The sequence below is a fragment of the Corvus brachyrhynchos genome, unplaced genomic scaffold (assembly GCF_000691975.1).
Source record: "Corvus brachyrhynchos isolate BGI_N302 unplaced genomic scaffold, ASM69197v1 scaffold555, whole genome shotgun sequence".
Classification (NCBI taxonomy): domain Eukaryota; kingdom Metazoa; phylum Chordata; class Aves; order Passeriformes; family Corvidae; genus Corvus; species Corvus brachyrhynchos.
This window is the reverse complement of record NW_008238357.1, coordinates 250,875-267,695: the sequence shown is the minus strand read 5'-3', so window position 1 is coordinate 267,695 and position 16,821 is coordinate 250,875. Positions and strand designations below refer to the sequence as shown.

At 51.2% G+C, this 16,821-nt stretch overlaps 1 protein-coding gene across 4 annotated transcripts; it reads right to left on the bottom strand.

The window, feature by feature from the left end:
• Window positions 1-1,452: 1,452 nt before the first annotated feature.
• Window positions 1,453-16,821, bottom strand: LOC103616477 (cryptochrome-1). Of its 4 annotated transcripts, none has more exons than XM_017735514.1 (12): window positions 16,798-16,821; window positions 15,655-15,838; window positions 12,602-13,062; window positions 11,582-11,698; window positions 9,422-9,569; window positions 9,025-9,165; window positions 7,099-7,269; window positions 6,447-6,587; window positions 5,866-6,017; window positions 4,626-4,723; window positions 4,046-4,156; window positions 1,453-2,381 (listed from the first exon to the last, which is right to left on the bottom strand). In XM_017735514.1, exons 3-12 carry the CDS (start codon window positions 13,012-13,014, stop codon window positions 2,290-2,292), a joined length of 1,584 nt encoding a protein of 527 aa, XP_017591003.1. In that variant the 5' UTR covers window positions 13,015-13,062; window positions 15,655-15,838; window positions 16,798-16,821; the 3' UTR covers window positions 1,453-2,289. The 4 variants fall into 4 exon arrangements, with proteins under 4 accessions (XP_017591003.1, XP_017591004.1, XP_017591005.1 ...); XM_017735515.1 differs by having other exon boundaries at window positions 15,655-15,832; XM_017735516.1 differs by lacking the exon at window positions 16,798-16,821 and adding an exon at window positions 15,888-16,032 and having other exon boundaries at window positions 15,655-15,778.

Sequence of the window (16,821 nt, the reverse complement as noted above, 5' to 3'; positions counted from 1 at the left end):
CTCTGGACACGCTGGAGCATCTCCACGTCCTTCCTGAACTGGGGGGTCCAGAACTGGGCACAGCACTCGAGGTGTGGCCTCACCAGTGCCCAGTACAGGGGAAGAATGACCTCCCTGCTCCTGCTGGCCACTCCATTCCTGATCCAGGCCAGGAGCCCTTGGCCTTCTTGGCCACCTGGGCACATGCTGGCTCATGTTCAGCTGGCTGTCCCTCAGCACCCCCAGGTCCCTTTCTGCCTCGCCACTGTCCAGCCACTCTGTCCCCAGCCTGTAGCTCTGAAGCGGTTTTATGGCCAAAGTGCAGGCCTCTACACTGGGACTTGTTAAACCTCACATTGGTGGACTTGACCCATCTATCCAGCCTGTCCAGGTCCCTCTGCAGAGCCCTCCTACCTCCAGCAGACCCACACTCGCTCCCAGTTCGGTGTCACCTGCAAATTTACTGATGGTGGACTCAATCTCCTCATCCATGTCATCAATAAAAGTATTGAACAGAACTGGCCCAGCACAGACCCCTGAGGGACACCACTGGTAACTGGCCACCTCTGGATGCAGCACCGTTCACAAGCACTCTGGGCCTGCCCATCGAGCCAGTTCCTGACCCAGCAAAGAGTGCTCCTGTCCAAACCATGGGCTGGAGCTTTTCCAGGAGTTTGCTGTGGGAGACAGTGGCAAAGGCCTTGCTGAAGTCCAAACAAACATCCACAGCCTTCCCCTCACCCACCAGGCAGGTCACCTGGTCACAGAAGGAGATCAGGTTGGTCAGGCAGGACCTACCCCTCCTAAACCCACGCTGGCTGGGTCTGATCCCCCGGGCATCCTGTAGGTGCTGTGTGATGGCACCCAAGAGGATCTGTTCCATAATCTCACCAGGCACTGAGGTCAGGCTGACAGGCCTGGAGCTTCCCAGATCCTCCTTCCAGCCCGTCTTGTGGATGGGAGTAATCCCTTCAGGGATGCCATAAATCCCTTCAGGCACAGCAAGGAGCCCAGTGACAGAGGGGAGGGATGCTAAGAGGCTTCAGAGCAGCAGATCTCCCCCAAAAAACAAGCACCACCTTGAAATTCTACCTTCCCTAAAGGGGGAGCAGGAGGCCTTTCATTCTGGCCATCCCTGCAAGTCATTAGGTTTGCTGGAGGGCTGGAGTGTCAGGGAACATGGGCATCTCCAGGCTTGGAGCAGCAGGAGGGTCCTTGCAGCTTTGTATTTATACCTCACTGCCCTGCTGCCAGCGTGCTCTGCCCTGACAGGTCCTGCAGGCCTCCAGCAGCACTGAAAGGTCCTGCAGTTTGTGGCCTCCTCCTGGTGCTCGTGGTTCCCACGCTGCTCCTGCACTGGATCCCAGGATGCTTCCAAGGAGTTTGGATTGCTGCTGGGGCTGCTGTGCTGCCAGGTTTCCCAAGAGGACCAATGGATATCAATCGTGGTAACAGATTGCTCCAGAGCCCTTGCATTGTTCATGTCAGAAATGAGTTTTATTTCTCTCCAAAACCAAAATACTGCCTGCACTCCCCCACCCCCAAACCCCCAACCATAACTGACTAATCCAGCCTTGTCAAACTTCACAACAACACATTGCAGTGGCAGGTAAAATTTTTCCATGTGGTACATGATAGAATTAACCTCTGCCCTGCACGTGTAGAGGAATTAGCCAAAGAGGAGAATTATGGTGATAGAGCTGTATATTAGTGAGATATTTAGTAATTTAGTGAGATATTTTTAACATTGCTCTTAAAATGCATAGTAATTCCTACTTATGACTTAAAAACTACACACAAAGTACAAGGGGCTGCACTCTGCTGTCTCCCCAAACTGGGGATTACAATCACAAACTGGGAATTTAAAATAAATAATCTGAACGTCCCTAAGTCTCTGTCTCTACAAGGCAAGCAAAACAAGGTCCTAATACCAATGTGCAACCACATTAATGTGCACGTGGTCTTCTGACGTTGAGATGAGTATTTATCACAAAATCTATTTAAACAGGTGCATGAAACACGTGGATTTGAAGGATGCTGCAGCAGCAGGCCCTGCCACAACCAGGCACCTCTTGCATTCACCCAACAGCTTCAACCAATGGCCACTCAAAGATAAACAATTCCATCCAAAATAACTGCACTAACACTACTCTAGATCCAACACTTCTCCTGAGGTCAGGTCACAAGCAAGAAGAACCATTAGCAGGGCAAAGAACAGAGGACAGTGCTTTGGCCAGCTCAGCTGGCCCCTGGCTCTCCCTTCTTGCCTTTTTCTGGTTCCCAGCAGGTGACACCTGAGGGAATTTCGGTTTATTCTGTTGTCCTGGCCACTTTTCCTTTCGAAATGCTTTCTTCAGAGTAGTCACATTTTACCTTTATTTCCATGGGGTCATCTGTATCATCTACAGCGAGAAGGGAAGAAGGATTAAAGTTTGGACATTCTTCTCTGACTTCAGCCAGGTGAAGACACAAAGTATCAGAAAATGCTTCTGTTCACAGGCAACAAGAACCATGGAATCTCAGGATGGATTGGGTTGGAATGGGCCCTAAAGCTCGGGCAGAGACACCTTGCAGACAGCTCCAAGCCCAATGCAACTCCTTGGCCCTTACTCTATTCCAGTATCTGCTCACCTCTATGAGCTGGTTTTCATACGGAGTTGGGTGCTGGAGTCAGGGACTCTCAAGATTTTGGCTCTACCTATCCCCAGCAGCATGCTGGGAGCACCACTGAGTCCCTGGTACCACAGAACTGCTGGAAGAACTGCCAGCATGCAGTGGTTATAGCTGAACTATTCCAGTGTGCAACCTCCTGGACACATTCAGAGGTATCCATTCCAGGGTTTGGAACAATTAATGCCCTCAGACCAGAGCAGTGAAGGAAGGGATAGTTAAGGTTCCCCCCAGCTGCTGCATGTTGAGTTTCTATAAAATAGAGAGAGGCTGCTGTGGCCCACTGTTAAATAAAAAGGTATTTTGTCACTTAAATTCCATTATGGAGCCAGGTTGGGCGAGCTGGGAATGTTCAGCCTGGAGAAGAGAAGGCTCCAGGGAGACCTTAGAGACCCTTCCAAAAGGAGCTCCAAGAGAGCTGGAGAGGGACTGGGGACAAGGGATGGAGGGACAGGACAAGGGGGAATGGCTTCCCACTGCCAGAGGGCAGGGCTGGATGGGATATTGGGAAGGAATTCCTCCCTGTGAGGGTGGGCAGGCCCTGGCACAGGGTGCCCAGAGCAGCTGGGGCTGCCCCTGGATCCCTGGCAGTGCCCAAGGCCAGGTTGGACGGGGCTTGGAGCAGCCTGGGACAGTGGAAGGTGTCCCTGCCCATGGCAGGGGGTGGGACTGGATGGCCTTTAATGTCCCTTCCCACCCAAACCAGGCTGAGATTCCATGTTTTACTGTGAAGGATTCCTCTGAGCTCAGCACAGGCCCTGGGATCTCAATTTTAAGAGCACAGGTGCCAAAAGTGACACACCTGTGTGACTGGAAATACCTAATTAATTAATTACTTCAAGCTCAGCACAGTTTGAGTGTTCTAGCTTTGCCTGATAACTACCTGTTTATTATCCATAGGGTTAAGCAATACAGAAAACCGGGCCAAAAGGTAAATTTCTTGGAACAACTCACCTCTCCAGAGCTTTGTGCTCAGTGGGAATCTCAATCTCTGCTATGGCTCAGGGCAGAGCATGGTACCAAGGACAAACAAGGATGTTCTGGCTCACAAGAGGCATGGGCAGAGCTGCACAGATCTCTGCACCTTGGAGACACACCCAGCCAGCCTGGGGCTGGGGAGAGGGGGCAGGTGGAGAAGATCTGGCTTTGGGAACGATTTCTGCAGCAGGCAGAAGGATGCTCCAAGGGGAGAGGGAAGGTAGAAAAGGCTCAAACTCTTGTTCTCCCACTTGGGACAGTGTTTTAACAGTAACTACAAGAGCTGTGCATGATGTTGGTATCCAAAGAGGAAAAGCACCCTGGAAAAGCACCCAAAGCCAAGCCCCAGAGCCCTGGGTTCCTGGGGACAGCCTGTGTGCCACAGCACAGGGAACATGGGTGCTGCAGCACCTCTCACCTCTTGTGAGCTGGGCTGTTCTGTGCTGCTCCTCTCTGACCTGTTTCATCAGCTGCAGGTTATGGTCACTGGCTTCCTTGTGGTTCACCATGGGGAAGGGGTAATCCTGACCTGGACAACATGGAGGGAGAGCCTTTACTGGACTCAGCAAGGACATTTCCCCAAATTTAAAACACTTCCAGCTTTTCTTAAATGGAAGTGCCTAATCCTCTCCATCAAAGAGATGAGCTCCCACTTTGACGTAAGAGCCTTCAAAGATGTGTTAGAGCAGGAGTAAAAGCACAAGATGTTCTGATACTATTTAAAGCAGCCAAGCATCCAAGATGGATAAATTCAAAGGCAAAAGCCTGGAGTGATCCAAGAGTTTTAGGACATAAAGTTGAGGTAAGAATATGTAATCTGAAATGAGACTCCAATAAAAAAATGTTAATGGAGAATGAACAGAAGGGAGGCTGTTAGATTCGTCCATTTTCAGAAGAGAAATGGTTTACATTGCAGGTGTGATGCTGCCATCTCAGACACATTTAATTTGGACAGTTAGCAGCAAGAAAATCCTTAGCAAGGAATGTGAATGAATTACCAATGATACACCCTGCTTGCTTCTGCTCTTCTTCAGATGCTGTCCAGGGCTCGTAGATGTACTTGGAGGGAAAGTTCTTTAGTATAGGCAAGTATTTCCTACAAAACAGGGATAATAGGGGGGTTTATAATCCTGCAGGCAAATATTCATATATTCAGAGAAGTGTAAACCAACCTGTGCCATGTTAATATTGGTATTACAATCCATGGGGAAGTTCTGATTCATTCTCCACAAAAGAAGTGGATTTATGTTCTCAAACCTCCATAGGTGATGTCTTCCGAAAGTTAACTTTACAGCATAGAATAAATGGGGTGATTTAAACAGTACTTCAGCTTTGATTTCATCCAAAATGTATTTTTATCCAAAACCATTTCACTGACATTTAATCTTAAACATTAATAAATTTAAAAAACAAAAGTCATTTTCTGTCCTACTCTGTGAGGTACCTCAGCACGGGCTTCTCCTTGGCAATACCCAAATCTAGAGAGGAGGGGAGGAAGAGCTGTGGGGAAATGGAGCTGTTTGCTCAACATGAACACAGTGAGCTCAGGAAACCCTCTGTGCTTTGAGAGAGCCCATCAGCACCTTGTGGAGACACAAGGAAATGAGTCTCTGAAACAGAGAAGACTCAGAATGGAAAATAAAACCCATGTGTGTGCAACTAAAGGCTGGCAGGGTTAGATGGGATATTGGATATTCCTCCCTGGGAGGGTGGGCAGGCCCTGGCACAGGGTGCCCAGAGCAGCTGGGGCTGCCCCTGGATCCCTGGCAGTGCCCAAGGCCAGGCTTGGAGCAACCTGGGGTAGTGGAAGGTGCCCTTGCCCACGGCAGGGGTGGAACTGTATGAGGTTTAAGGTCCCTTCCAAGCCAAACCATCCCAGAATTCTATGAAAAGCAAGAAACAAAGTGCTGACTGGAACCAGGGAAACTGTGGGAAGTTCTACTCAAATCCATTAGAAAGAGGAGCCAGCCTGGTGATCAAACACAGCGCTGGAGGCAACAAATGCTCACAAACGAACACAAGCCCTGCTCAGCCATCACTTGGAACCACAGGTACCTCTCTGCTTTCCACGCTTCAGTTTCCTCATGAGTTCAACAAGACCATTGCTATGAGTGCTGTTTAACAGGGGTGTCTGTGTGTGTGTGTGTTTCAAACTGATCCAGTTCATCAGCTCCTGCTGTCAGAGGAGCTTGAGAAGCTCTCAGGGAGATGGTGGGGTGGGGTGGGATGTCCCCTGACCTGATGTAGTTGCCCTGGGGGTCCGTGCGCTTCCCAAAGCGGACAGGGCAGAAGATCCGCGTGTACTGGTGGAAGAAGGCGCTGGCTGACAGCCACATCCAGTTCCCAGCGTTGATGCTGTAGTCAGCATCTAAAAGCAGCTCTTCAAACACCTGCACGTCAGGGAAGAGAGAGAAAAACACCCCTGAAATGGCTACATTGCAAAAACTAGACAAAAACAGTCTGGGAGGTGAAGGGGGGGGTTGCTGCTGGAAGCACAGCACTGTGGGGCCTGGGCTGCCTGGGAATGCTCTCCACAAAGACAGAAGGAAGCCAGAGCAACCCAAAAACTCTGGGTTTGGGACCTGCTACAGACTGAGCACGTCTCCACCAGTATCCTCATTATCCAAAAATCACGAGGATTTGGGGAAGGGACCACCACTGCACCGAGTGACAAACCAAGAGATTCCATAAACCCTGAGATCCACAGGAAGGCTCAGAACAAAGCCCTGCCCTGCAGAACCCTCCCGCTGCTAGACTCAGGCTGTGCAGGGTTTCTCAGGGCCAGGCAGAACAGAGGAAAATAAAAGCCAGCAGTGAACCTTCATTCCCTCTTCCCAGCTGATCCAGAGGTCCCCCCGTGTCAGGAAGCAGGCGACAGCATGCCGAGCCAGGTGATGGATCCAGCCTTCCTGGCGCAGCTGGGTCATAATGGCATCGATCCATGGGAACCCTGTCTGTGCCTGCAGCAGAACAGGAACATCAGCCCTCCCCTCATACACTGCCTTCACAGAATCACGGCCTGGTTTGGGTGGGAAGGGACATTAAAACTCATTTTACCCCCTGCCATGGACAGGGACACCTTCCACTAGCCCAGGGTGCTCCAAGCCCCATCCAACCTGGCCTTGGACACTGCCAGGGATCCAGGGGCAGCCCCAGCTGCTCTGGGCACCCTGTGCCAGGGCCTGCCCACCCTCACAGGGAAGAATTCATTCCCAATATCCCATCTATCCCTGCCCTCTGGCACTGGGAAGCCATTCCCCCTTGTCCTGTCCCTCCATCTCTTGGCCCCAGTCCCTCTCCAGCTCTCTTGGAGCTCCTTTTGGAAGGGTCTCTAAGGTCTCCCTGGAGCCTTCTCTTCTCCAGGCTGAACATTCCCAGCTCTCACAGCTGGTCCCTCAAACTGCCAGCAGTGAAGGGAAGAGGAAAGCCCCGAGCTCCAATGCAGCTGCTGTGGCCGTGTGCCTCAGTTACCGTTTTCCATTTGTGGAGCCTCTCTGCATCCTTGTACCAGGAGATCTGGAGGCAGATGGGGTTCCCAGCCATTTGGGTGAAGTTGGGGGTTGCTGATGCTACTGTATAGAAGAATTCCCTCCACAACAGCTGCCCTTGGAGTGACAATGGGGGCAGAGAGTGGTGCTTTGCCTGCAAAAGACACAAGGTGACAGCTTCAGTTCATACTTATCATTGCAGCCTCACTCATTTTGTGACTGTCAGGCCCATAAAATAAAGATTAATCTGACTACAATACTGGTTTCAAGGCACTTCAACGTTCAAGTCAAGGCAGTCAAAGATCTGAGGCAACACTGTCTGGCCCAAAGCAAAGCCAAACTGCCAGACCTCGGTGTTACCTCAAACATTCTCCATCTACCTTCCAAACCAGTGTCACACTGGGATTTCTTACACCAAACATGTGTTTATTACCGTGTTAACTGAATTCAGGTGGCTCAGCCACGTCTCAAGAGATAATCTTAAGATGGAGGTTCAGGAGGACCTTGGTTTTCTTGGGTTGGTTTCAAGCTCACTTTTTCTTAAGAATCAAACAAGTTTTCTGAACGTGGTTTTGGTTTATGCTACAATTTAAACTTGTCTAAGACAAAACCAGTTGATTTCCAGAAACAAAACTGCATAAACTGATCAAAACCTGCCCTTAACCACAGAATCACCAGCTTGGAAGAGACCTTCAAGATCACCGAGTCCAACCCATGCCGTAACACCACCTCAACTAAACCATGGCACTGAGTGCCACATCCAATCTTTTCTTAAGCACAGCCAGGGATGGTGACTCCACCACCTCCCTGGGCAGATGATTCCAGAACTTTATCACTCTTTCAGTAAAAAATTTTTCCTAACATCCAACCTAAATTTTCCTTGGTGCAGCTTGAGACTGTCTCCTTGGTTGCTGTCTGGAAAAAGAGACTGACCCCCACCTGGCTGCAGCCACCTTTCAGGGAGTTGTAGAGAGTGATAAGGTCACCCTTGAGTCTCCTTTTCCCCAGGCTAAACAACCCCAGCTCCCTCAGTCGCTCCTCACAGGGCTTGTGCTCCAAGCCCCTCACCAGCCCTGTCTCCCTCCTCTGGACACGCTGGAGCATCTCCACGTCCTTCCTGAACTGGGGGGTTTCTTGGCCACCTGGGCACAGCTGGCTCATGTCCAGTCAGCTGTTGACCAGCACCCCCAGGTCCCTTTCTGCGTGGCCACTGTCCAGCCACTCTGTCCCCAGCCTGTAGGGTTGCAGGGGGTTATTGTGGCCAAAGTGCAGGACTGCACACCTGGACTTGTACCACCAGACAAACAAACTAAAATCCTTGAATTTTAGGAAGGTTTTCCTGGGCTTCCATGCTGATCCCATGTCTGCTTGCTCCCTATTCATAGAACCATGGAATGATTTGGGTTGGAAGGGACCTTAAAGCCCATTTTTCTCCACCCTCTGGCAGGGACACCTTCCACTAGCCCAGGTTGCTCCAAGCTCTGTCCAGCCTGGCCTTGGACACTGCCAGGTATCCAGGGGCAGCCCCAGCTCCTCTGGGCACGCTGTGCCAGGGCCTCCCCACCCTCACAGGGAAGGAATTTCTTCCCAATATCCCATCTAACCCTACTCTTTCAGTTTGAAGCTTCCCCTTGTCCTGTCACTACAGCCCCTGATGAAAATATGAATTTAGAATATGAATATCCTGTTTCTAAAACTTAATTGGGAAGAGCCACAAACACTCACAGGTGTTTCACACAACATGAAGCCACTCCACAGATTTCATGAGACACTGTGAGAAGACATTAACAAAGCAGCATTTTTGATACACCAAGTCTCTACCAAGATGATCTGAGTGTTAAATCCTGCCTGCCGTGCCAGACATGTCACAGTTTTGGATTTGCTTACCTTGGAGCAATTATTTGCTTACCTGAGCATAAATGTTTGACAACCTATAAAAAAAGGTCCGAACTGACAGACAGCCCATACTGAAATATGGGCTCAGGCCTGTGGTGCTTGGAAGAAGCGAGTTTGGGATTGTCCTTGGTTTAGTAAAACTTGTCACCCAGCCCTGAAATGAAAACAGCAATCTGGGTTCAGGCAGCACAAGATTATAAATGTCCAGTAATAAACAGAGGAAAGCTCTTGGAACTGGCTTCACTATCACAGGAGCTTGTTTGATGTAACGCCTGGAAAACACTCCCGCTTCCCAGAAATCAAGAACAAAACCTGAGCCCAAGCTGCCACCCTCCTCCAAGCCAAGCTGGGCACTGACCTCAGCCCACCTGGAACCACCACCATCCCCCCTGTGTTCCACCAGGGCTGACCTGGTCAGTCAAGTGTTGCTCCAGGCGCTGCAGCCCTTCAGTCTCCCCTCCTCTCCAAGGGGAAAGGCTCTCTGAGGAAATCTTCAAATCCACAGGGAGAGGCACCCTGTAACACTCAGCCAGGCCCGGCTCAGGGGCCCTACATCTCCTGAGGTGAGAGAGAAAACTTTGAAAGGGGCAACAGGAGCCAGGAGAAGGAGGCAGCCCCTGTCCATGGCACACGCCAAGTCTCCTCTGTCACGGTCCAACCAGAGCACAGGGAATGAAAGCACAGCCAGAAATGCCAGGCTGTACTCTCCTGGGGAAGAGCAGCTCATCCTGCAATTGCTCCAGGGAATTCTAGCCTGAACTGGGGAAAGAGGAACAGTCCCACCAAGTTACAGTACTCAGGGCAGCTGCAGACCCACAGCTCAGACCCCTTTTAGTTCCCATCCCCTACACAAGGCTCGGAGACAGCTCCTCTCCAGTTGCTCCCAGCTGTCACATCCATCCCTAGGAGGGAACTAAGAGCCTCCTCAGACCCTAAACACAATTCTGGTGCTGCCTCCAAAGGCCACTCCAGATCCTATGCCTCTGAGGTCACTCTGGAGAGGTTTCACAGAATCCCAGACTGGTTTGGGTGGATGGGACCTTAAAGCTCACCCATTCCCACCCCTGCCATGGGCAGGGACACCTTCCACTGTCCCAAGTTGCTCCAAGCCCCGTCCAGCCTGGCCTTGGACACTTCCAGGGATGGGGCAGCCACAGCTGCTCTGGGCACCCTGTGCCAGGGCCTGCCCACCCTCACAGGGAGAATTTTTCCCAACATCTAATCCAAACCTGCTCTCTTTCAGTTTCATAGGGAAGGAGGCAGATCAGCTCCCTGGGCCACCCTGGCTGCTCGTTGCTAACCAAGGTGGGGGCTCCCCAAGCCCACACCCCTGAGCAGCCCCCCAACATCTCCTCAGCCTCAGCTGCTGAGGCTTCCCAAGGCCTCTGCCCCCCATAAGGCTGGAAGAGCATCAGTTTGGTTTTTCTTCCCCACCTTATAAACCAGATGAAGATGCCCAAGGAAGTGTTGGTGGTACAGAGATTTCTCACAACCCAGGAATGAGCTCAGACATCAACAGATCTTTGTACTTACCAGGACAAACCTGAGCTCAGCGCTGCTGCAGACACCTACAGAGCTGGAGCCAGTGCAGCTCTCAGAGCACTGACATAGCTCAGGCCTGCTGGGAAGTATGTGAACCACTTCTCTCTCATCAGCATTAATTTTAAAAGTCCAAACAAACAAATTAGGCAAGAAAGGGGAAAAAAAAGTGCTAGGAAAAAATATAGGAATTTATATATCCCAGTACTTACATGAGTCCTGTCATCAGACTGTCTGAGGACAATACTCAGGAGTTAACAGGACTCCCCCGAGATGGGAAGACCCAAGCCTGGGTTGGGGGCACTGAGCTGAGGCCATGCAGGAGGAACCTGATACTGAATCCCAAGGACCTGCAGTCCCATCCCAGCTCTCTCCTGCCCCAGTCTTACCTCCCTTTGGATCACTGACCTCTCCTCATGCAGAGCTAAACACAAGACATCCTTGACTCTGAGCTTCTTCTCAAGTCCTGGGAGACACGAGCTCAGTCCCTCTTTCCCATACAGCAGAGGGGAGGAGAGATTTAAAGCCAGAAGGGAACAGTAGGATTATTCCACCGAACTTCCTGCATAAAACAAACTATAGTGGTTCACCCAATTCCTGTCCAAAATCTTGAGAGGAATGTAGAGCATGCCTTTGAGTAAATTCCCCAGGCATTCCTCTGTAGGAGTTTGCCATCTCTTAAAAGCTTTTCTCAAGGTGCCTTGCAAAAGCTTACGACTTTTATAGAATCACAAAATCATTAAGGCTGGAAAAGACCTTTAAATCATTGAATCCAACCATTATTTCATGAGGTGTCCCACATGGTGGGAAATCTGCTGCACAAATACCAAAAGAGCTGAGTATCAGACCATTCCACCATCTGCTCTCCCCGCCTAACAACAGTCACATCCCCTGTATATAGAATCTATAACCCTCCACACACAGAAATAAAACAAGAAAATGTCTAAAATGCATCATTATCATTTGGCCCTGGCTCTTCTTTTGGGCAGAGAAAGAGGCCCAGCAATTCCCACTCACTGGCTGATACTTACTGGAAGTCTTCAGCTGTGAGGTTTCGGACAGGCACCTCAGGGTCACCAAGCAGAGACAGAATGTGAAGGAACCTCTTGTAAGTTAATGGGGGACTCCCACCATTTAGGTCCAAAATGCTAAAAAAAAAACCAAGATCACTTTTCACACAACAGAAACCAAGGAAGAAGCTGGAGCTGCCAGTGGACAGGAAGGTGACATCACAGGCTGTAACAACTCCATCAGTGCAACTGAACGTGGAAATTACAGATTTTACAAGTAAAACTCCCCTGAGTGAATGCACATCCATCTCAAGAGCAGTTTCTCAAGACCTGAGACAACAAAACTGGGATCAGGATTCCAGCCATGGTTTCACCTGTACAGCCACACACAGGCAGGACACACAGGACAGGGTGTGGGATGCCTCTGGTGTCACAAAAACCAGGTTCAGGGCAGTAAATAACTGTTGTTTGTGAGCAATCACCTGTGCAAACAGCTTAAATTCAAGACTGCAAGTTACACACATCCATTCATTTCCGTAATTTTGGGGTTGTGCACAACTGCAGTGTTAGGGCTGCTTTAGTTACTCCTATTTTCCTTCTTAGTAATTTCAATACTTTCAGTCATTCAGCACTGAGTAACAGTTTGGATCCAAGTGTGTCCAGACACCAGTGAAAGCTGATTCGAAAGATTTTGAAAAAATCTGACACCAAAAATTCTTTACCACATTTAACAGAACTTTTACGAGTCCTATTAAATGAGTTAGAGAATTTCTTCCACTCTGTTTAAAAGAGTAAGTTTTTAGGTGAATTAAACTGCCCAAAAGGAAAAAGTTAACCAGCTCTTTAGGCTGAAATCCTGAAACCTGTCACAATCTCTTCTGTTCCTTCCAACAGAGGAGCACACAAAGTTTCTCCAGCAAACAGCACCATGTTCACCTCAGCCAGTCCAAGTTTCTCCAAATGAAAATCCAAGACACTTGGATTTTTCTCTTCTAAAATTACCCCCCTGGAGACACGTGTGGGTTTGGGGCAGCCACGTACCGCTGGGTGTTGTACAGGCTGTGGCCCACCAGGGAGAGCACCTCAAAGCCCAGCTCTGCCCCCAGGCGCCGGATGTTGGCCTCCATGTCCTTGTAGAACGGCTCCATCTCTGCATCCAGCGTCACTTGGGTGATGTTCCACTGCTGGACGTGATCCCTAAGAACGGTCTCATACTCCCCTTGAATAACCAGCAAGCAGGAGCCCAGCTGGCCCAGGTTTTTGTGAAGATCCTCAAGGGACTGGAGCAGGAAGTGCCAGCGCAGGGCCCCGATGTGCATGGAGGAGGTCAGGAATGCTCTGTCCAGGATGTACACGGGATACAGGGCCTCTGAGGACTCCAGGGCAGCCAGCAGCACCGGGTTGTCGTGGAGCCGGAGCTCCTTCCGGAAAAGGTGAATGGTTCGATGCAGCATCCTGGCTACAGGAGGAAGGGAACTCCTGGAATTCAGGATACCCAATCCCTTGAGAGAACAAGGTCAATTAACAATTGGAAATAGAGCTCAAAAAAACTCCTCTGCAGTTTTTACCACAAAACTCTTGCTTTGATAAATTTTCATGAGAGAGAAAAGCAGGAACAAGACCAAACCTCTCCTCTGGCCCCACCATTCAGCAGCAGGATCACCACCCAGCTCCACAGAGAGTGGTCTCTGCCCCAAATGAGTCACTCAAATCCTTAAATTAAATCCCTCAATGAAATTACATCCCAATAACACTCACCAGAAGGAAGGAATCAAAACAGATGGAGCTGCCAGAGCTCCATTTAGTGCACAAACACTTTTTAACCCCACAAATGTGGCTGTCAGCAAACCCTCTGGAAGTCATCAGCTGATTTCAAGGAAGTCCACAGGAGCAATCAGCTCATCAGAGACCTGGTACAATACTCCCTCTGCCAGGGGATTTTAGTAGGAGACATCTGAATTTATGGACTTCACAGAATCCCAGACTGGTTTGGGATGGAAGGGACCTTAAAGCCCATCCAGTTCCACCCTCTGCCATGGACAGGGACACCTTCCATGAGCCCAGGTTGCTCCAAGCCCTGTCCAACCTGGTCCTGGACACTGCCAGGGATCCAGGGGCAGCCCCAGCTGCTCTGGGCACCCTGTGCCAGGGCCTGCCCACCCTCACAGGGAAGAATTTCTTCCAATATCCCATCTAACCCTGCCCTCTGGCAGTGGGAAGCCATTCCCCCTTGTCTTGTTCCTCTAGACCCTTATCAGAAGTCTCTCTCTAGCCCTCTTGGAGCCCCTTTAGGCACTGGAAGGGGCTCTAAGGTCTCCCCTTTTCTTCTCTAGGCTGGACACCCCCAGCTCTCCCAGCCTGTCTCCAGAGCAGAGCTGGGTGTGATAATGACACAAAACTACTCTTGACTCATACATTTATTCCCCTTTGAACCCCTTCAGCTGAGTTCAGAGGGTTGGCAGGAGCGCTGACCTTGGGTCTCAGGAAGAAGTGGCTCAGGGTAGAGTGAGGGAAGCAGCTCCCAAACTCTGGCTGCCCTGTTCAGGACAATGGACTAAGCAGGTGCCAGGAAGCAAAGGAGGAGCCCAGCTGCCACCTCGTGTCTGCACTGAGCCCAGCAGCACCTCCCAATCTCGCTCTCCCGTGGAAAACCGGGAAAGTTCAATGCCCACCTCCCAGGTGCGTCCCCACCTGCTGCTAATTTCAAGTGTTACCCCCAGAGGAGAACTAAGAGATTAGGCACTGGTAAAGAACCAAACAGCAATCCCTAATCCAGCTCTGCTCTTCCAGCCAAACAGCTCCACTCACCCCCTCACCAATGGCTGCCCCAGGTGACTCAGCCCTTGTCCCGGCTCAACCCACAGCCAGCAGCTTTTGCAGAAATCTGATTTGCTCTATTCCCAAACACATGTACTGGCAGCACCCAGACAAACCCACTGTGGTACAACCCCCCAAGTAAGGCCCCAAACTCACGAGCACGGGGTGCAGCCCAGTGAGGGCTGGGACGTGTGGGGTGCCCAGCTCGGCACGGCCCTGTACCCACTTCCTGGGAGAACCGGAAAAACAAGGTGACTCCCGCTGCTCAGGGGAGCACCCAGCTGGCATTTTTGGGTACTAAACCATGCAAAGCATGCTGGAAGAGTCCCCTGCACCCTATGCACCAGTTAGCCTCACTGAAGGACTGCCCCAGTCAGGGGTTCCAAGGCCCCCACAGCCTTTGGGGCTGTCCCAAGCCCTGTGGCTCCACATGGTCTGCAGGGTCACCTCAAATCCAGGGCCCCGCAGCCCCATGAAGCCTGTGGGGTCACACTCACCCAGTGCCCCTTGGTCCCACACAGCTGGGACTGCTCTGAGCCCAGTGCCCCACACAGGCCATGGATGGCCCCAAGATGTGTCCCTGGGTTGGGGCCCATTCCATCCCTTCCAGGGGTGGCATCCCTGCAGGAGCAGTGGGGAGCAGGATTACACCATAACAGGGACTGAGCACAGAGCAGGTGGGTCCCAGGCCAGGGCCTGGGTGGGCTGCAGGGTCTGGGTCAAGGGTAGCTCTGGGGATTCTAAAGGGGACTGGGGGAATCAGAGCTGGGGCGACTGGGATTTCATTAAAAGGAGCTGGGAGGAGCAGGGGCTCCATTAAAAGGGGCTGAAACTCACTGGGGAGGGAGGGAGCCCAGAGACAAAGAGCTGTCAAGGCTGGGTGAGGAGCTGGGATCCCCTACTGGGTGGGAAGGAATGGGGAGGGGGATCACTTGTGGAGGCCATGGGTGGGGTCAGAAAGGAACTGCGCCCTTGGACACTCCTGTCCTGTCAGGAAGAAGGGAAAGATCCTCTGGGATGCTAGAGAAGGCAGAGCAGGTGCTGTCTGTCATTGACCTCACGTTGGGATTTATCCACTGCTACTCTTCCACTTCTCCATGAACCAGTGACTCGAGTCCATTCACCCAGCAAGGCTGGGCAGACTCCCTGCCACATCTGGATCACATCTGTTCCCCAAAAATCAACCAGGCAGGCAGAAAATACACCTCTCACTGGATTCATCCCTACACTTTGGGACAGGCACATCAAGACAGAAAGCAGGAAAAACTAAGCCTTACCTTGAGGGTTGCTCAGCTGACACTCCAGGGTCTTCACAACACGTCACCCCAAAGAGACGAGGTCACACAGTCACTGATCCTGGCTCTCTCGCTGCTGAGCATTTCTCTCCCAGGCAGGGATGTGCTGAAGGGATGCAGGGGCTGTCAGTGGCACTATCCAAATCCCACTGTGGTGCTCCTGTTCCTACAGGCATCAAGAAATTAGTTGCCCAGGTTTAAAAACCCCTAAATACCATAAATATCTGCACTGAGGTGGATTCTGCATCAAAGATGGTCCAAGGCACTCAGGGTTTTCTATAATTCCCAAGAGAGAAGGAGGAGGGTTGCAGGCAGCTCCTCTCTGGTCTCACTGGTCCTTGGAGCCAGCAGAGCCACACGGGGCAGGGACAGACCAAGGCCTAGGAACTGGGAAGAGAAACTTTACAGTTTAATTTCCTCTGTGGGGCACTCTCCATTATCAAATCCAAACACAGATGCTCCTTGACTATATCCTGGCTGCTTCAGAAGCAATAGTAAAACACTTAAACACAGGTGCCGGACACCTGGACAGAGCAGCCCCACACCTGCTCTCTCAAACCACAGTCGGGCTTGGAAAGTGGAATAATTATCACCATTGTTTAATGTTATTCTGATTTGACAGGCTTGAGAACAATTCTTCAATTATTAGTAATTCTGGGATCTAAGAAGGCATTTTTTGCACAAATCTGGTTCTATAATCCCACTCTCCACACTGAGCCAGACCTGAGGCTACTGTCGATTCCAACCTCTAGGTTCTTTTCCCTGCTTGAATACTCTCGGTGGTAAATACGGTCCTGGATACAGCTTTGATGCAAGAAAATGGCATTTTGAGTCAAAGTAGGAAATAAGTCCCAAGCCCACCCAAGTGTAGGGGCTTGACTGGGGCTTGACTGCAGCGAGTTGAGAACCACCCCCGAGAGTCTCTATCCATGGGGAGGGAAGTGGGGTGCGGGTCTGGTGCCGGGGCTCCAGCATCCCGTGCCCGGGCCCCTCAGACGGGCGGGCAAGCGGCGAGGAGGGAACGAGGGAGGGCGGCCCCTGCGCCAGTCCCGCAGCAGCTGGGGGCGAACGGCCCGGCCTGGTCCCCCACCTCCTCCCTGGGGGGGCTCCCAGAGCCGCCCTTACCTCCTTCCTGCGGGGCCGGCGGGG

Bases quoted from the DNA above. Each gene is read 5' to 3' on its own strand.
- LOC103616477 (XM_008634649.2), bottom strand. From the start codon at position 14,665: ATGCCAGCTGGGTGCTCCCCTGAGCAGCGGGAGTCACCTTGTTTTTCC. The intron at 11,699-12,601 runs GTACGTGGCTGC...TTTTTTTTTTAG, and splicing joins AGCCTGTACAACACCCAGCG to CATTTTGGACCTAAATGGTG. The intron at 6,588-7,098 runs GTAACTGAGGCA...GTTCTGCTGCAG, and splicing joins GGCTCCACAAATGGAAAACG to GCACAGACAGGGTTCCCATG.